This window comes from Vollenhovia emeryi, unplaced genomic scaffold (assembly GCF_000949405.1).
Source record: "Vollenhovia emeryi isolate VEMERY1.0 unplaced genomic scaffold, V.emery_V1.0 DF939128.1, whole genome shotgun sequence".
Lineage (NCBI taxonomy): Eukaryota > Metazoa > Arthropoda > Insecta > Hymenoptera > Formicidae > Vollenhovia > Vollenhovia emeryi.
Genome location: NW_011967238.1, coordinates 1,214,498 through 1,235,938, shown reverse-complemented (window position 1 = coordinate 1,235,938; position 21,441 = coordinate 1,214,498). Strand labels below are relative to the sequence as shown.

The 21,441-nt window shown below is 41.5% G+C and overlaps 1 protein-coding gene across 6 annotated transcripts in view; it reads left to right on the top strand.

The window, feature by feature from the left end:
* LOC105568561 (thyrotroph embryonic factor) overlaps positions 1-21,441 on the top strand; it is a 73,787-nt gene that overhangs the window by 16,917 nt on the left and 35,429 nt on the right. The window contains exons 1-2 of one of the 6 annotated variants that reach the window (XM_012024332.1): positions 1,239-1,785; positions 2,395-3,137. In XM_012024332.1, coding sequence (XP_011879722.1) covers positions 2,789-3,137 — 349 coding nt within the window. In that variant the 5' untranslated portion in view covers positions 1,239-1,785; positions 2,395-2,788. Of the gene's footprint in view, positions 1-1,238; positions 1,786-2,394; positions 3,138-12,699; positions 12,730-21,441 lie in introns of those variants that run through there. The other 5 variants (XM_012024331.1, XM_012024334.1, XM_012024336.1 and 2 more) reach the window with 5 other exon arrangements.

Below are 21,441 nucleotides of genomic sequence, written 5' to 3'. Positions count from 1 at the left end.
TCATCGATCGGAGGAGAAACAAATGCGGCACCACGCACGACAGAGTCGGCCCACGCCGTAATCTCCGGGTCTAAGCAACGTCTACCGGGATACGGTCGTCGCTCGACCGGAAAATACAAAGGGATATGCGCGCGACGTCCATAGGTAGCTCGGCGTTGCTGCAGTTGATGGATCGGTTATGGGCGAAGAGAAGAATGCTCATTGACCTGGCGGTTCAGACAGCTCGTAATGAACACCGCGTATTTAACTCTAAATTCGACAGAACCGACGGGACATTGTGCAGGATCTTCTAAGCGCGATGAATGAAGATCGCGCAGCTATTCAATGAGGGACAATAAATAAATTATAATCTCTGATTCAATCGATTTTAACGTCGCGGAAATTTTATGTCAACGCCTCCTCGATTTTTAGATATCTTGGCAATTAATCAGATTAACATTTCTATTTACGGAAGCAAACGAATTCATAGCTTGTCCGCGTAAATTCCGAATTGATCGGAAATGTTGGAAATCAATACGTGCAAATTCGCGAGCCGCCTGTGTGTTATACTTGATATTTATCACCGACTACTGAACGCGTGTAAGATGCTTATCTATAAGCGGTCGGCGCTGGGGCGCGCGCGATGCAAATGCAAGGTGAAAAGAATAAGGAGACGTTAGAAGCGAGAGAAATTCCGGGGACGATGTATGCACGAACGAACGTACGAGTACGTTGACCTGACCTGACCTGCGACAACCCAACGTGTCCGGCGATAAACTGCCAAGTATCAAAGCAATCTCATGCGTGGATTATCGATACACCGACACATAGGTGCGTTACGCAATGACTGCGTTGCGTCGCTTTTACATTAATGGAAGTATGCGAACGGTCTACGTATGCGAGCAATCCGATGACGTTTACTTCCGTTACATCGGCTATCAATGACTGCGACAGTATCGTGCCAAGTTGTCTTTCGTGAATTTTCCCTCGAAACTTTAAAGGTCTCGTGTCTAATATCGCTACATGTGAGAGCTTCAAAACATCGTTTCTAGAAAATAGCAGACAAGGCATTTGACGGCTTACAATTGTTGCGTCCGCCGCGGTTATAATTTCGAACGCGTGCTATTCGTGTCGAAGGGGAAAACGAGCCCTTATCTTGGTACCGTTCACCTGTATTCATTTGACGGCGCGGAATTAACACCGGGGCGCTCTTTGCAGAAGTACTCGAGCGGGGTTGTGGGCGAACACGTGACTGGGAAACGTGCCTGCCGATGCACGTGGACCCGGGCACATCCCCCGACATCGGCCGCCGACGCGCCTCGTGCCCTCAACCCTCTTTCGTTTCGAGGTGGAGGAGAAGCTTCCGCTCGTCTCAGTCATCGCCGAGTCTCTTCGGGTTGCGTGCGTACGAAATTGCATCGACGGTCCTCGCGACGACGCGCCGCGAGTCTCTCCTCTCCGCGGACCGCGACGATCGGACCCGCGCGCGTAAATCTGCCAGTTATACCGGGAGACGCATCACGTTCTCGACATTATGGTGCATCCACCTGTAATTCTTCGGGGTCGCGATTGTGATCTCGTCGATTCCGGCCGCGACGCGGGAGTGACAGTCGATAGATTTGAAGCTGGCCGAATTCGCGCGGCAACGCGACGAATTTAAATCAAGTTGTGAATCGTCGAACGAGAGATCGCTCGCAGCGGAAGCTCCTCTCTTCGTGGAGATAATCGACAGTTACGGCGGAACGTATCTCTTGTTCCCTCGTCGTCATGAGTTTCCGTGTTACTCACTTTACGCTGCACTCGCCCGTAATACATCCGATTTGCCGTCTCAGTCGCGCAATAGCATAAAAGAAAATTAATGCCTGCATTTCCTCATCTCGACCAGCTGTAGAGTTTCGTATTTTTTTTCTTTTTTTTACATGATGTGAAATGTACGCGAAACGTTAATGCAAGACTCGTATAATTTCGTGAGACACAGTGCTACAATGTTCTTGATAGTTAATACTTATAATTTCCGTAGACTTCAGTAACGTAAAAAAATTAAGATATGTACATTTCATGTGCTTTATCTCGCTTGCTTTCATCACTGTGATGTAATTACTGTCATATTTAAGAAGAAGAGATTGGCATGCTGCGAAATACTTTCACACTTTCGCTTTATATGTTCCGAGTGAGATGATTAGTTTGAAAGAAATTTCTCGTATTGTTATATTTATATACAATATATTATTTATATATTATTTACGTAATAAAAACGTAAAAGTAGAGGGACAACTATATTCAATTGCGTTTTTAAATTTATTTCTGCTCTGCTATTGTTCGCGAGATCGGATGAAATATTACGGAGAGTACCAATGTACGACTATCTGCGCGAAAGAGCTATTTTAATTGTTAATTTCTGTGCATCGCTTGCAGGATTCGTAGACAATTCAATGGCAAACTGTGAAATGCGAGAAACTGAACGAAGCAAATATGATGCATTTGTTAATTTCCGACCGGTGAAATTTAGAAAATTTTAACTACATCGTGACTCGTCGATGATTATTTTTAAAATAATTAAAGGTACGCTCTACTTAGTCAATAAAAAAAATTATATCGAAACGTGCGTAAATAACGAGCGAATTAACGGAATTGATGGTCAATTTGGTGGAGTTTGCACACGAAACAATAGCGAACTACGGAGCGCAGGTCGAGGGTCAGGCACGATGTCGATTCTGCTTTGAATAGCGAGTGATTGTGCGAAAACTATTCAGACCGAACACACTGTACGGCACATTCGATAAGAAAAAAAGCTACTGTCGAATCCAGAATGGATTCCTCCGGCTGGACGCGAATGGGTAACGAGGATGGCGAGGGGATGGCCGGTGCAGACGCGACCGCCTCTTGGCAGCAATGTTACACCTGGTGCACTCCGTACTCGCATCCGCACCCCCACCATCACCACCTGCATCATCCTCGTCAGTATCAGAGTAGCCAGTATCAGCAGCTACCAGGAAGCGCTTCCGTCACGACAAACGCTTCCACCCACTATCCATCCTCCCAGCAGCCTCATCTGCAGCTGCAAAGCACCCAGCCACCTCCCCTGGAGCAGCAGCAACACCTTCACCCTATTAGAGGACAGGGCGGGCTTAGGAGAGCCGTGCCTTATGACGGACCAGGTATCCAATTTGCGCGCAATCCATTTTGACAATATCGATCCATATCGTAATATAAAAAAAAGCCGGGCAATCTTATGCAAATTAATACGCAAAGCTCAACGACAAATGTATACCGTTGTTAACAAGTGTAATTTTGTTACGGAGCATCGATTTGATACTGCGACACGGAACTTGATTAGATTTCTTGGAAAATTTTCTCCTCCTCTCCTGGGTATTCCAAATCGTCCCTCTTCTCCGGGGAGAATTTCCGAAATTATGCAAGTACTCCGGTTTGATAGTCACGCGATGTCAATCACTAAATGGATCGATGTTATCGAAAGGATTAATGTACCTCATCGGTTTCGAGCTGGCCTGCTCCACGCATATCCTAAATATCATCTCGATTATAATATCATTCTCTTATGGACTTGGACTCTATAGATTTCGATGCTATACCCCAGAGATTCGCGTTTCTTCGTCGCGAGTTTTACGATACCGTCTTTTGTCGATAATACGATGAATGGCGAAGGCAAAGGAAGAGTCTACGGTTTATGCTGCCACAATGAAAGGGACTTAATCGAAAATAATATTTACTCGTCGCTACTACCGGCATCTCGTGCACTTGCATCCTTACGCTGACGTCCTATCGATGGTGTTACTCAAGATGATCCAATTTTCTAAAGACTATAGCGAGCGATTATAATAATGAAAGCCTTATAGCTGCGAGCGGGGAAAACGTGCGACGCAAGGCGCGCACGTGTGAATTTTACCAATTAACGTACGATAAACGTGCAAAAAAATAGTAACATTTCTGTAGAACTACTTGTGCATTTGCACGAATAATACTTCGCAATAAATGAGACAAGAAAGTTTTGCTGCTCCCATAAAATAGCAAAGAGATATTAAAATGGAAAAAAGATCCAATTACGTGTCACTTCCGTGGGCCCTTTATGTCTTCGTTAATAAATTGCAAGCGACAGGTTCGCGAATTAGACATTTTCGTCGTCGAATGACGGCGGCGTCGGAATGGCGAACACAATTTTTCCGGACACACGTTTGCGTAACACGTTTCGCGACGAAAGGGATTTGCCACTCCACGAAAGCTCTCGCAAAAAGGCAAGGAGGAAGAGAAGTTGCCCACGCAACCATCGGTAAATAGTCCGCTGAATTATTCATGGGAATCTGTTGCTTCCATCTAAACGGCTGTACCGCCTCGCGATGCGGATTTGTTTAACCAAAAGATATATTAGAGAAATAAATTGACTTATTGAGACACAGATTCAGTGAGGTACTTTCAAAGCCTATTGTTCCTTTCTCGCGATATAGCAGACGCGATTTATTTTCAATTAAATTATTACTCTTTCTTCTCTCATCAATCGCTTATCATTCACTTATTATTTTTGTGACAAACCGTACATCGAATGCACGTTTATTGATTATGTGTAGTCGGCACAAGTATTTAATTATTTTAATTAATTAAAATAATTAATTAAAAACGCCAGATATGAGATCAAGAAAGCACCGACGTTGTTAATTACGGCTGGCGACATTTGAGAATATTCTTATTAGTTAATTATTTTAATTAAAGTTCCAGCTTCCAAATTCTTAACGTTCGTAACATAAATTGTAAGAGACAGTTCAAAGTTTGATACGGTTAAGAGAACAGAATCTTAGCTGTGAATAACAGCGTTATAATGCGATTCTTTGTAGAGATGACGCATTCCAATGACATCATTAAAATTGCACATACGCACTGTAATTATACTTCTTTGTTAGTATTTTCCGTCATGCGGCGCGCTCGCACTTTTCGTACTTATTGTTAGAGAAGCTTATTATTTATTCATGACGCTCTCATATAAATATTTATTAATCCGTTTACCGCCTACCTAATGAAACATAAACTTCTTTCGCGTCTTTTACGATCTGTTTAATCTCTTTGATTCAGGAACGGATAATCACTTGCCGCGGCCTGAAGCTAATAGCTTTTATAGATTCTCTAAGACGGAGATGTTCTAAAAATGTGTACACAACTTCAAAAAAGACTGAGAAATGTCAATAAAATTGTCCCGCGCTACTTTTTGGATAATGGAGGCGATCGACATTTATGAATTAACAACGTCAGTATTTTCTTGACCATGCCTGGCATTTTTAATAATACAGAAAATCTGTTGCGAAAAATATTAGAGTGTAGGGAGGTCCAGGTTCAAATCCTGGCTGAGGTAATATTTTTCGCAATAAATTTTACGTATTATTAAAAATGCCAGGTATAATCAAGAAAATACTGACGTTGTTAATTATTATCGCTGGCGACATTAAAGAATTCTTATTGGTTGATTTCTGAATTAAATCATTAATAATTTCATTACCGTACGGACACTCGTACGCTACAATTTCTACGGTCTTTCGAATTCATCCGTTCTAAAGTCCAATTACATAAGGGTTGCGTTATTTGCCCGAGTTCATCGTCGGAGAAAATTTTGCAGAATGCATGAATGTATCGTGACGACCACCGTGTTTATCCGAGAAAAGCGACTGCAAATGGAAATAGCTGTTACGGGTACAACGGCATTGCAGCATTATTTTCTCTCTCATGGAAATTCGAGATAATCCCGATATCGAAATAAACAGCAACGTCCATCACGCGGAGCGACGTAACACGGAAACTGTATCTAATCGCGGGCGATTTCCATGGACAGGGATTCTTCTTTTCGCCATGTCGGTTCTTTCGCGTATACTTTTATATTACTCCGTTATTCAAATTACGTCTTGCCCGATCGGTTTTGAGATGCTCGGGAGAATAACCCCTATCTTTCACAAATGGATCGCGATCAGCGCCGTCGTAAAATCTCTTCCTCTTCCTCTCTCTTATGTATTGCGTTTCGTTTCGCACTTTCACGCACACATACGCTCTCTCACAAAATGATGATTAAATTATATATGAATCTACCGACTCTGCGTATATCTCGATTGCAAGAGGATACAATCGCTGCAATTTATTAAATCTAATGTGGGACATATAAGAAACACTAGACCAATTATTCTGTTTTTACAGAATTGTAAATACTATGAAATAATGAAAGAAAGACTGGTGATTCAATCGATACCGATTCCAAAATCCCAGTATCTTTCCCGGTAATCTCAGGCTTGTAAATTCTCGCCTTCGAGCACATTGAATCAGTCGCGTTTAAAAGTAAATGATTAATTGAATAGCTAACAGTTACCATCAAGAATGCTACTGCGGCGAGGAATCCGTCAATGTACAATGAATTATATGGTGATGGTTTGATTAGCGAGACGACATTGGAGGATACGCGTATCTTCGAGCGGTAACGTAAATCTCTTTGCCGTCAGAACGCAATTACGGCAACTTCTCGCACAACGCGGCATCGCGTAGACCGCGTGTATGACTTATTATTGTTTCTCCACTGTCAGCACTTTGTACGTTGGCAACGAGTACGTGGTACAGGGATTGGGCGGACACATGCGCGCGCCAAGTACCGAGGAGAGGACTCGATCGTGAAAGCGCGATATTCTAGTTTACACAATTAATTATTTTGCGGCGTGCGTTGGACATCCGCGCTTTCATAAACGACGGATTTTTCAAAGGGAGAGAACTAATGAGTCAATGAATCTAGCCGTGTACATGCGTGTAAGAAAGGAGTGCAAAGTTTTAGGCCCGTATTTATAGTCGTGATTCTGCTGAAAAGCTCATCTAAAACCAGTCTTGAGACATGATACTGTTCAATAGAAGAATCTTGAGACTCGATTTCATATTTGTTTGAAATCTCGATTCAATAGAGATTCTCGAAGGAAGTTTTAGAGAATAGTTTTGTTTTATTTGGTATCACCTAAGATTCGAGTCGAGAAAAATTGCGTATCGCCGCTCAAATCGATGTTTTGACTCTCAAGACGAATTTCAGGTGAGTAATCGGTCACCTTTTCAGCTGAATACAGTTTCACAATCAAGTTGATCTTTAATCAAAATGTAACTATTGAACCGTCCGTATCTCAAGACATGAAACTCCAATGTGAGACTTCAATTGCAAAGCGCGTTCGATTGCTGACAATCGAAACATTTGAAGAAAGATATACGACGACTTTCGATGTAGAAGCGAGAACAAATTTGAAAAAGAAAAGATTGTAGAAGATTTAACAAATTCTTTGCCCCCTAGTTCCTTGTGTTGAAAGGGATGAGGCGCTTCAATTAAAACAATCTTGCTTTATCCAACAACAAGCGAAACGCGTATTCGCGAGGGAATATGCTTCTGAATTATTTTTAATAACTGATAAAAAAACAATAAGAAAAGATTATTATCATCGTAATTAAGTTACTTCCTGCAAACGCTAATCGGAATGGAATTGCGGATTGCTCGTTAGATTCTCAATTAGGCGCAATTTCGTCGTTTTTTTCCCCTCATTCACACGCGTCGATGAAGAATCGCGAGATTTTCTGTCGTGGTCATATTGTGGCCGTTTCTTATCTTGTTATATGGAAACAGATCAGATCGAAGGTTTGCGGAAAAGAGGCGGTCTAAGAGAGGCGAACGAGACGACGAGGGGCGTAACGACGTCGCGAGAAATGGTGGAAGCGGCGGGGGGTTGAAGAGTCAGGAGGCTAAAACGGAGGAGGAGAAGGAAAGCGATTACTAGCGACGACTTGTATCCTGCGCGGGCTAGCTCGGTTAGAAATAAACAGCGGCCGCTGGTTATCCTGAAACGTTGCATTATCCGTTGCAGCGAGATGGAACGCCTTGGACGACGTCCTTGAGCGCGGAAACGCACTTCAGATATCGCGGCGGTACCGTAGGCGAGCGGAAAAATCAACGAGCTAAACCAAGATCGCGCTCGTGCCATCGTTTAATTTTCTTCAACCTTATTTAGCGCGAATTCTTCTCAGTTTATGGAAATCTGACATCGCATGTTCAACGTCAGCCCTCGAAATTAAATTTCTCATTTTAATTCAATCTCTCTCGGAAAGAAGAACGCAATATCTCCTAACCGCAGTTCGCTTAAATTTGTAATATCGTAAAAAGAAATAAGAAAATAAGTAAAAGTAAAGAATAAACGAACTTACCCCCTGTGGTTGCTCGCTGTCGCCCGGCGCCTCTCAGATTTCCTCCTCCTTTCCTCCATTGTCAGTTCCTTGGTTGCACAACACTCGCGAAATACGGTCAATCACGAACGCTGCACTGCACTGCAATTACAAACGAGATCGCGCGTCAACTTTAAACTTCCGACATTAATCACACGCGACACCTATACTCTTTAGGCATTAGGGGATCGCGGTATCGCTAAACTCTATATTTATGCAAGTCCTTCAGAGAGTTTAATTTGATACCGATGCGACTGTAATGAAATCGAGTTAAGAGACACTTGACACACAAATACGATAAACGTCTGAAGTCTAAAAATCAAGACTTGCATCCGCGCGATATTTTAGACGAATCAGTCCCCACAGATGATAGGCGAATATGATAGGCGAAAAACTCGAAGCTCACGACGCGATGTATGTCGTAATCAAAGTATGGTTAAGTAAGTCTTTGTTCGCCCGTAATGCGACAATAATTGTCATTCACTGCTGCGTCGATTCCGTTAAACGAATACACTACGAGATATATCTGCTCCAATAACAGCTAGCGCTCCGATAAGTGTTACGATTAATTATAGTAATTAATTAATCGCTCAATGCTCTTCGAGTACGATTTCATTTCGGGACGAGACGGGCCACTACTTGCTCGTTCGAGTGTCAATGTACGAATGATCGCGCTGTGACCTTGCGTAAACACGTCGCCGCGCGGTACGTGGCACAAGAAAGAACAAACACCGAGGTCACGCGGCAGTCGTTACTTTCCCAAAAAAACACAATACTTCTGGAAAACAATTTCTTACAGAGAGAGAGAGAGAGAGAGAGAGAGAGAGAGAGAGAGTATATTCCGTTCCTCAATCATTGACAAACGATCGACACTTGCCGCGATTTTTCGCTGGATCTGCGGTTCGGTCCGCTCTTTGAATCCGAAAATACGCAAACGACGAGGGATGAAAAATTCAAAGCGCGAGATATATCTGAGCCGAAGCGTTGTTAGAAAGACAATTCTACCATCCATGATTATCGCAACGGGCTAGTGATTTATAATTCTGTTTCCTTATTACTTCGGTTCGTACATATGTAAATCGCGCAAACTGAAACGAGCAGCTATCGCCTCGACGAGCTTACGAGTCACTAATTGCGTGAATTAATTACTTGCGCGAACTAATAGTCGCATAATTGTTAAGTTAATCATCGAGTTTGGCGTTCTGAGGTAATCGTCGTGATCGCGTTTTGAGGAATAACGCGAAGACGCGCACCAGCGACTTAACCGCTCGAGCGTCGCCGTGCGAATGACGATTGACGAAGAGATGATCGCGTACTCGCGCGGAATACGACGTGGCGCTACCGAACAAAACGCCGGGAGGCAGTTTATTGTTCCACGAAAAGTTCAACGTACTTTACAACGTACTTTATAACATAAAGCAAATGTTTACTTTGTGTCTCGATAAACGTTCCATTATACACGGAGAGAATTTTCTCTTAAAATTTACCCTGAAAATTATGTAATCTTGGGACATGGTATTTTAAAGAACTGTATGAGAGATTTTTAAATTTTACCATACGTTCTATTAGTAAAAAGTATACCAAGTATAATTTCTAGTAGAATGTATGGTACAATTCGAAAAACTCTGATAAGATTCTTCGAAATGCCATGTTGCCCGACGATTACATTTTTCAGGGTGAATTTCGAGAGAAAATTCTCTCCGCGTAGAATGAAATCATATGAGATGGATTTTATTCTTTAAATATTTTGAAAAGTCATCACTTATAATTTTTGCGTTATAAAAGAAACAGAATGGTTTCAATTAATTATTCTGAATTTTTCTTGTAATCTTTTGGTAAATCAAGGGGACGAGATTAAGTCGCCACAAAAAGCAATTCTTTTCCTCGGTTTATTAAAGTCACGTAGTTTTGTTACTCTACTATGTAAAAGTTTGAAGCAAGATAGAGGCAATAAACTTTCAATTTCCCGATTAAAACAAAGGTAGATCTATTATTGTGTAGATTTAACATTAGAGATATGATATCTTTTAAAAGGACTTTAAGACGGAATTGTTATTCCAATTCGATGTATTCAGATCTGTGTGAAATTCCGCGACAAAGCTTTCGCAAGGCTCAATCTGGGCTGTGAAAATGCAAAGGAAACTTAGTCTTTGCAACTACAGAGCAGCATTTTTCACTGAACAATTTAAGTTTTTGGCAGCTGAAATGATCATAAGTCTGAACAAACTCTGAACTTCGGTGTATAACTGAAGGAAACGGATTTGGAAATTAGTTGTTCACGGCCAAGGGGTCGAAGGTTAGAAAGAGAAAGCCAGAACCAGTAATGGCGACGGAAGAAGTAGGGCGGGTGTCCTCTCGCCTCTGTAAGAAATCGCACTCGATTCAATATTTTGTGTATTATTTCGCGCGTTCGTCTTAGAAGCAGCCAACAAATTGTACTCGAAGCGACGAGAGATTCAACGCGACGATACGAGATGTGTCCAAAGACGAACATCGTTTAAAGAAACAATTATCGTCCGTAGTTATCGCAATGAAGAAGTAAATTCGAGTCAGCTTGCGCTTTGATTTTTGCACGCACAGATCTCATGTGTGAATCGCGAAGGATATCTGTCTTGCCGGTTAACCGGGCATCGATAGCGAATCGCGAGGATTCAGCGAACACGCGATGATATCGATCGCTGATTATTCACAGACACCGATCGCGGTTTCTTCCCGTACTTGTCGCGAACGCGTATCAAGAAAGAACAATACGATATGCGGAGCGGCGCGGGCCGCTAACCGATCCGTTCGACTGTCGCCGCGTGAATGATAGGCACAATGAGAATAGACTGTTTTCGACCAAAGTGTCAATTCGTTAGATTATCTCATTACGCGTTATAATTGCACCTGCGATAAAGTATTGCTATAAAGGCTCTAGTAATCGGTTTCGTTTCAAGTACGATAACAATTAGAGATAAGTATACTTTACGGCGCTACGTGATTTCTCGGAACCGGTGCTCGGCGTTCGACGTCCAAAATTCCGAGGATTTCCGCGATTGATAAATCATCGATTGATAAACCTCAATATTCGACGAAATTTTACACAAGATCCATTTTAATGACTTAGTGACTTTTATTAATTAACAATTCCGACTTTACAAATGGCCAGAACTGATTTAAAAGAGAAGCTTTAATTATTCCGATTTATTCAAATTATCGATACAGACACACACATATGCACAGCTGTTTCTTTTTCTCCGTTATTTTCTTATGCAATCGCAACTGTAAAAGCGCGCTGCGCGATATTTCTGAGTAACTGCAGCACAATTATTATTTACCATTGGCCGATATCACTAGCAAGTATTATTAGAGCAAAATATATTCAAACGTTAATTAAATTAACGGAGAATCTCGACTGTTGTAGCGAGCTTATTATAATGAAATTAAACAAAAGTGAAAATACACCGAGTATACTTATCTCTAATTGTTATCGTACTTGAAACGAAACCGATTACTAGAGCCTTTATAGCAATACTTTATCGCAGGTGCAATTCTAACGCGTAATGAGATAATCGAACGAATTGACCTCTCATTGTCAGAGGAGCATTCAACAACTTTGACAAATATACAAATGCTTCGGACAAATAACTACCCGGTTATTTGTCGCGCGGTTGCATCAAACGTTTTCATCCTTCGCGCCTGTAATTACCTTTGATGCTCGTACCGTAAGACTGTCGGCACAAACCGACGGTGCATTAATGAATAATTAATAATCGCGAATGGATATAATCGCGGCACGTGCAGCGCGGCGCGACATAACGTGCCTGTCGCCGTCTCGGTGTCTATATTCTCTATTCGCTCGCTTTAAATAATGTCCGAAGAGGAATAGCGGGGTGCTGCGAGCACCACCGACCCTAAGGTCGGCGGAATCCGCCGTGCGGCGCGATGCGGAGAATCCGAGAGCAGGAAAGCGGCCGCGGGCGCGTGGGCCCGGGTGGGCAGGGCCTCGGGGTCAGGGATCACCGGGCGGCAGAAAAGAACCGGGAAAATGTTCCTGCCGCGAGAGATACTCTATCTCTCGGCTCATAATGCCCAAGTGGGAGGCTGCACGCATACGCGTAGAGAAAGAGTGAGAGAGAAAGAGTGTGTGCGTGTGTGTACGCGTGCTATGCGCGCTCGTCCTCGTATGCATCGCGATGCGGACGAGCAATCTCCGTGAAAGAAAGGGACCCTTTTGTCCGCTCTTCTTCCCTCCTCGCTTTATTGGGCTTTGTTTTACTTCGCCTCCACCTCCGGAGAATGCGATTCGTTGCGCCGCGGACGCCATGTGATCTTCGACACACGCGCGAGCATATAATATGTCGTATATAATGCGCGCAGCACGAGAGAAAGAGAGGGAAAAAGAGAGAGATGGAAAGAGGCGCGAAATTCGCTTAGAGATTTTACTCTTTTTATCCCTTTCATTTTCAATCATGACGTTCAATAGCAATACTATAATTGTATCGTTTTCAGGTGACCCCATGATAACATCCTCTCTGAAGGGTAAGTGACCATCGATGATCTTTTTTTTTTCTTACTTTGCATATCCCCCACCGAAGGGTCCACGAAAGGATTCCCGCCGCGAAGTGTTTGTCCCCGCTCAAATCGAAAAACGACAATACGACAAGTCGCTCCCTTTTGCATGCGTTTTATCAGTTACGTTATACATCCACGCTTTTTATGTTCTACAATACTTTTCTAGATTATAGAGAAGGTAGAGATTATATAAAGCAACAAGTAGCTGGTTATTTTTTACATCATTCCAGAAAAGATACTATTTTAGAAAAATGAGAGTTAACACAACAAAGATGTATTAGCGCCAATATTTTAGCATACGGCCCAAAAAAACCGTCATATATGTGCACGAGATGTTCAATCATTATTTCTCTGGAACGATATTTGTAAAGTCGGCTAGTCGCGAGATGAAATAATAAATTTAGCGAAGAACAAAAGGTACAATTGACGTTAATAGATGAAGAATTCGTAGATTGGGCGAATATCTCGAGCAATTAGAACGGCGGATGCGCAGATGAATTATCATCGTGCAGGTATACAACGGAGTTGCATTCAATCGACGTATATGCGATATTTCGCGAGAAACACAAACAGTAACGATGGGAGAGAAGCGGCGAAGAGTCGCCCGGCCTTGTGATGTCACATCCTGTCATGTCTTTATATCCACTCATATTACGATAGTCACGGAGAATATGAAGAAAAATCTCATGCATACCTTTAAAATATTATTCATGCCATTTTCAAATCGTGTTTTGAGAGACAAATAAGGTTAGCAATAACGTTAGCAACGCGACGTTCTTTTGCTTCGGCATTTTTCACAATTGTTTTCAATCACTTAACCAACGGAACTCGAACACATGAACAAGAAATTATTTTCTTCCGCCATTTTTACTCTTTGTCCAAGTTTGTATGTTATATGTAAGCTGCGTGATCTTAGAATTCCGACGCACGAATTACGTGACATTTATTTTATTTGCGTATAATATAATTTTTATCCAATGTGTAATACAACCATTTTTCGGAATAAAATGCACTTTATGTATTCAAGCGTCCCAATCGTCTCGTTACTTTATTATTGTACTTCTTGTTGCCACAATTTCAATCATGGTTTAATTAGCGTGCCAACACGTGTTCGCGCGAGTTGAGATATAATCAATCGTAATTATGATATATGTACGTCTTCGTTTCTCATCTGTTCCATCGTACGCTACAAGAATCTGACTTTCGATAGTAATCTCTCTATTGTTGATTGATTGATTAGTTGTCGAGTGTGCAGTGTGTTTGCGTTGCTTTCAAAGTACGAATAAAAAGAATTGTTTCGCGGCTAAGCTCTTTCGATATAAGGATGTATAATTATATATCGTTTCCAATAAATCTTTTCTTCAATTTTTTACCATGACCTACATGTTGTTTTAAATTAACCCGTATTTTTAATTATAACAGTAGTTTGATATCTATATTAATTAACGTCCCATATTTCTGCGAGATATGCGTGCATTCGGAAGAGGATAACGAGCAGCGGTTGACGTAGCGAATCAAGTTTCGCGTATCGAGAATCGACCGGAGACGAGAACGATTTCGTTTTTTATTCTATTTTGCACAATTTGCGCGATAAAAAATACAGGAATCATGTCATGCTAGTCAATGTACAATATTAATTATACGAAAGCATTCGATTTTTATCAGTTTTTCATTCCGAAGACATGCTCAACAATTTGATTTAAAATTCTACACGGAAAGAATTTTCTCTTAAAATCCATCTCTGAAAATCATGTAATCGTGAGACAACGTGGTATTTTGAACTTTATAAGAGTTTTTTGAAATGCCGTGTTGTCCCACGATTATGTGATTTTCAGGGTAAATTTTAAGAGAAGATTCTCTCCGTGCAGAACGGCCAAACACGTAAAATATTATATCATTATCGTCAATGTAAAAATATAGAAAAAAAAGTCCTGACTCATAAAGCTCTTACTGGTATTTCTCTTATATTTTTGATTGTCGCATTACCTCTTGTGTACGAAGCGGTTTCTCGGAAGCCAAACGGCCAAAAAAATTTACGATCACATACGATTATGCAATGTTAAGACAGTTCATCCCACGTATCTGTGAAAGATTAATATCGCGTGTCGACGTCGCATGACACTCGTACCTTTTTTTTCCGGAGTTTGTCTCGCGATGATTGCGGCCGAATTCTGCGGCGCGGATGCATTTGATAATGGGGTTTAATGAAAACGCGTGTCGGTGACGGATAAACAACGTGCTTGTTCTGGCTCGACTCGGCGGAGAGAAACGGTGCACAATGTACTGTTGCAGAAATACCGATTTCCGTGCGTAAATGATCGCGTTGCCTCCAGAATTGTCACAGCGCTTTCTCCTTCGTGCGTCAACTATTTTAACAATCTAACGGTAACTGCACTTGGATAATTGAATAGCGTCGCGCAGAGAAGAACGAGTTAAAGATATCTTTCAAGGAAAATAGATTAAATGCAGACTATGGCATTTACAGTATACCTTTGACACATAACATTTTTTTGCGGAAGAAGAATTATATGTCTAAAGTTTAAATTCATTTTCAGTGATTGATCGATCTTAAGATTTTCTTGCCAGAATGTTTTGCATGAACAGGCTAGTTTCTCCGTTGCTCTCTCTCTCGTACTATTAAGTACTAGAGATACCAATTGAATCTCAAAATCATTATCGATATTATTGACAGATATAATTAATCAACTTAACTCGGCTACTTTGCACACCGTCGTACTTTTCTCCCAACATTTTTATTCCGGTCACATGAAATACTCTACGTACTCGTGATAAAATATCTTTGTAATGAATATATAGATACGAAAGAAGTAATCCAGGTAATATTTACGTTCTTAACGGTAATATTATTCACCAATTGGCAAAAAGTCATGTCGATGGGTCGTCAAGTGTTCGTTCCGCGTTAATCGGAATTGCTTTGAGTAAATGATTATATTAAATATGCACCGCGACTCCTGCTTCTGTAATTGCACGATCTCTTTCGACATCGTACATGTAGAATCTTACGCGCGTATTTGAACCTCCGTTTGATCTGACGGCTTCGAGCCCGGCTCAATTAACAGCTGACAGGCAGATGTTAGCGGCATCGCGGAACATTTATGTCGAAAAGATTATAAAAGCTACGCGTGTAATTTCAACGCGCCCGCTGCGCTTCCTGAAGACGATGTACTGGGAGCACGTGCCGGGATCCGTTAAATTAGCAAATAAAATGATAAAAGACCATGCAGTTTAAATAATCAGATGTTGCTTAAACGGGCCACGTGCGTGAATCGTTGACGAAATTGATAACGACGAAAGTGAATCTGTTTTATTTTAGATAGACAGACTGCGGCGATTTAATTACGAGAAAACGATAAACCCGATATCTCTTTTCTTTCGCATATTTTTTGTGCATGAATACGAAAGGAGATAGACATTCGAGATTATGCGTTCTTGACCGTGCTTGAAATGCGTGACGGATGAAATTAATTGAACGAGGATTTTTACAGATTTTTTTTAAACGATGAGTTTTACAGGTTTTTTTAAATACAGATGTCACCTGAAATTTTGATGCATCTCTAAGGAAAGGGTCGCTTCTTGATATTTCGAATCTTTCTGCGCCCGTTTTGAGAACGCGCGAAAAATAGTTCAGACAAACACACCGGGAAACGATTACGGAAGTTCCCGCGAGATGCACGAATGTACTGTCGGACGCCACGTCGGTCCCGCTGTCGGTATCGGCCACACTTCGCGTACCGGCAATCAATTCAAGCGATAATTAGTACGTGTTGACTTACGTAGACGTGCAGCCGGCAGTTGAGAGTTTGTGGTAGTGTGGGACGGATGCAAAGTTATTGCCAGGATCCATTCGGGTCCCTGTCATGTACGCTGCATCCGCGTGTGCGAAAGGTCGCGAACGAAAGTCCCGCAAACGGTATTTAACGAAAGGTAATAATTAATAAACGCGCTGCCGCTTCCAGGTTCATGATTCGTTAGCGCGAGCGCCCATACTCGGAGCTTCTCGGCTCTTCGTAGGCCAACTACGGGGATTGTGACTCTGTTGTAATTCATCGTTAGACGCAATGATCTTAAAGGGATTATCTAATGCAGATTCTGTTTTACATGCGATATGCAAATCGAACGTGTCGAGGCGTCAGAAAAGAAGGAAAAGTAAATTCTTGGGGGCGATGCAAATCGATGCAAATATACGCGATGTAGATATTTATCTGTAGCATCGTAAATATGATTAATTACGTTGACATTATTTTATCTGATGGGCAGACAGAGAGATTTATGTCACAAATAAGTAGTTTGTAGATCGAAAAATTTTCAATCTCTTAAAACGAAAGCAAGAATGTCTAGTTATAGCAAACTATATATACATAACTTCAGGTCATAGCGGTAATGCGGCATTGCTCTGTAATTATTCACTATTGAAAGGGAAAAAATTAATTGATAAGTGTTGCTTGGATGTACGGATACTATTATTATTAGGCTGCGAGTATCTTTCACCTTCTCTGCGGCCAATATATGACCAAGGATCATTTATATTTCAAATCAAGATAAGATTTCTCAAGAAGATTTGCAACTTCAGCATATAATTTATGTCGCGAATAAAACTGTTGTATTCTCTCTTAAAATATTCCTCTACAGGTATAGTTACAGAAAAATTTATTCTTAAAAACTAGAAAAGATTGAATTTAAATTGTCCAAAAAAATTGTATACTTTACATATTTCTTTACACGTTTACACATTTCTTTGCACGGTACGTAATAATTAGCAACGACCTTTAAGGGTTGTGAAATATGTGGCTTGTGCAACGACGAAAAAGTAGCGATTCAAACAATAAGATTCATCGAATGGTCAAATCTATTTTTAATTAGTGAAAAAGTGGAGCACGCGTTCGATAAAAAAAAACTGAAGGCGACTGTGTTTCAAAAATTATTGACACTCGGGCTCGCTCTTAGATAGGCTAAAGTGATAAAAATTCCATGTAATATAGTTTTTAATCTACTAGAATTGGATTAAAACTAGAATTGCAAAAAATGCACACAAGGCTGAGAGAATGAAATTATCAAAAGCAAAAACAATGAGTGTTAGGAAACATACTTATTGATACTGTGTACTTATGCCGTTAACGCGATAATCAATTTAAATGAAGCTGATATAATTTATATGTATTTATCGATGCATGCCTATAAAGTAATTATTGTATGGCAAAAACTTAGAAATTTCTCGATTGGAAATATAGTTTATAAAACGCAAGAAAATGGAGCATTTCTTGTGCCGCGTTTTGCGCTATTCGTCGGTTTAAATAGCAACATCGAATAACTAAGAGATTTGATACTATCACCGGCAACGGTTGAAGAAAATTGGCTAACGAAGCTCGAAGAAGGAAAGTGCCTTTTCGCATTTAGCAGTTGAATTATTAGTCGTATTCACGAAAAGAGACGTCCGTCCTCTGGAAAGAACGCAGCTGAGCCAAGAAGGCAAGGCAATCCACACCCGATTCTGCAATAATGGCGAGGAGGAGGGAATGCACGCCTAGGAGAAAGTAAGTCGCCGAAAGTTTCGTTTTCACATCTGGCCCGGTCCTAAAGCGACCGGTTCCGAAGTTCTGATCCGATCCGCGAAATGTTGCTTCAATCAGATTGCGAAACTGGTGGCTATCGAGATGGCTATCAAGACTCGAACTGGAAAATGGCCGGAATCGATTGGCTTCCGCGACATCGGTACCTTGCCATTGAGCATCAAAGACTAAAAATTCTACGTGGCTGATTTGGGAAAATAGAAGAAGATAATATCAACCGAAACAACACGCATATTACGAAATATCGGATTATACCGCGATAAATCAGAATGGCCTCATCTGCCTCCTCCTAGCACGAATCGGAGATGGGAGTGAAAGGGTCCAGAATCAACAGGTTGCTCGATACTCGTTTCAGTACCCGACCGACCTTTAGCCGGAAAGCTGCGGCGTCTTTGCTCGCATTAAGATCTCCCGAGCCAATAGAATGTATAAATACAAACGGCGTTGAATCCATTTCGAAGGCAAACAGTACTAAAAATATTTCTTAGATCAAAAGGAAATGGAAGAAATTAATTGTTTAGCAATTGATTAATTGTTGATAAACTTATATCAATTTTTTGTGCAGCAATTATTGTGCAATAAATAAAATTTTTTAATTTAGTCAAGTTTATGGTAAAGTACGTCTGTTTCAAACTTTATATCACAATTGATTTACAATTTTATGTGTAATAACGTTGATATATAATCTCTCTCTTTCTTTCCTTCCTTCTGTCTCCGAATTAAAAATATTTAACGTCAAAAATATGCTATGCAATTAAGTAAAAGAAGATTTGAGTCGAAAAATGGTAGACAAATATCTGACGAATCTCTGCAAAATAAAGGAGGATAAAATAGGAGGAAAGGAATGGAAAGGGAGAGAATGAGGGAACTAAAAACGAAGCAAGAGATATAAAAAGAAGCGCGGTGAGCAGAGAGGAGAAAGGAATCCTTCCGTGACTCGCGAGAGTCCGCAGGTCTCTCGTGGTTTCCGCGTTCGCACAACAGGCATCGCGTCTACCGGACCGGTTCTGGTGATTCAGAGCCTCATGCCTTCACTACGTAACTTATGTCGAGCCCTCCCGCACTCTCTTTTTTCTTTACTCGTGTGGCGTACGTCGTCATGAAAGAAGAAATAACTGAGATCCGCGTATGATTGGCTGATAAACTTGATTTAGTTTTAAACGGGCATAAGTAGGAGAGCAATTATTTCGGTGTTTAATATTATAGTTTTTACATTTCCTACGAAAAAATTTGTAATACGAGATTAAAAAGACTTATTGTTTCAAAAGGAAGTGGAAATTGTTTTCTGGGATTCTCCTCGTATCATAGAATTTCGTATAACGGGAATTCTATAAATTTTTAGATGAGTATCTATTGTAATTAATGGTGATATATTCTCTCTCTTTCTCTCTCGTGAGAATACCTTCCATTTTACAATGTTCGTTTTTTCGGTTCCTCAATTTTCTTTCTTGCTTCAAAATTACCTTCTTTCATCGTCGTCTTTCACTAAACTACGCTCAGCTACGACTAACTACCGACGCTTCCGTGTTCATCGGAGGTAGAACAGAGATAGCGGGATTCTTTTTGGATCCTGCCCACGAGTGCCCGACCCTGATGGCCCTGACCCAAAGCGAGCCACGCTTTCGCGTGGTATAATGGCCGCCATGGAACATCTTTGTCTTCGTAGCATTAAATTTGGATATTGAGCGGTTGCTATATTAGAATTTAAAATTATTAAAATTTAAAAAAAAAAGTTTCTTTACTGACTTGACCATTGAATAAATCTTTAAGATATTTAACTTTGTTGCATCATTCAAAGAATTTCGTAATCAACATCACCTCTGATATCCATATATCACTTGATAATGTTAATAATCTAATACAATAGAAAAATCTGTTACTGTTATTTCGAAGCAACAGAGAGTGGGCTGCTTTATAAAACGATTTAGGCCGAAATATAATCCGGAAATTGGTAGGAGTTTCTATTTTTAATGGCATTAAAATGCATGTAAAACGGGCAGTAGACGAAAATGAAAAGTGAGCTGGCCGACCTCGTTATGTATAGAATGACATACTTCTTCAAGCATGTCTTAATTGACCGATCTGTGAAATTAACGATAACGCGGAGCGTTCCTGCGCTCCTTTGCTAAGTAAAATCGAAAGTGGCGAAATACCACAGTCGAGGCGAGACGAGGAGATAGCGTTTCAGTCTGGTAGAGAGAGGTGCATTTGCTTGGAGGGAGACAGTTTCCTTTTCTACCGTACACGATGCGGACGAGGATGACACTAAGACTTTAAAAGCAAGATGGGTGGCATCGAGGTTTGCCGCTGAATAATCATGCGTTTGAATATCTGTCTAAGTAGTGTCCCGCAGCTTGGGAGAGCCTCGGGACGAAGATAGGAGGAATAAGACCGGAAGAACTAGTATATCGACCTACATAATTAAAAACGGCCGGAGCATGAAAATTAAATTCGTCAAAGCGTTCGAAGCGTAGCAGCTAAGTCGTGAATAAAAGCTCCCACGTTGTTCTTCAGCGTCCGATAGTCTAGAGCCAGGCATCGGGAGAGGCGATAAAGTAAGTAGAGACGGAAGGCAAAAGCCACAGACAAGACAAGTGAAAAAGTGTGGCGCGATCAGCCGGAGCGCGCAGGCAGGCAGGTAGACTAGAGGACAGTGGCGTTCTTCAAGCGGGAGGAAGAGGCCTAGGCCTAGATCCTAGAAACTGAACAGGGACGTCGATAGAGCTGGTGCTCGCTGGCGTAGGAAGGAGAGACGTTGTCGGCGAAGCGAAGAAGGAAGAAACCGCAGCAGCGCACGGCGGGTGTGCGCGCTCGCGCTTTTGCGCGACGAGTGGGGTCAGGTTTCAGATGTATAGTGGGAGGTGGGGGCGGGAAAAAGCGGATGTTGGGGCGGAGGAGAATGAGACGGAGTATCGGCGGGTACGACAAAGAGGGAAAGAGCCTCTCGAACGGCGTGGCGCTTGCGACTCAGTGTCTTTCCGGACGCCACACGTTTGAGACACGCACGCGAGTTTCTCTCTCCTTTTCTCTCCCTCTCTCTTCCTCTCTCTTTCTCCCTCTCCCTTCCTGTAGCACCCTCTGCCCCTCTCTC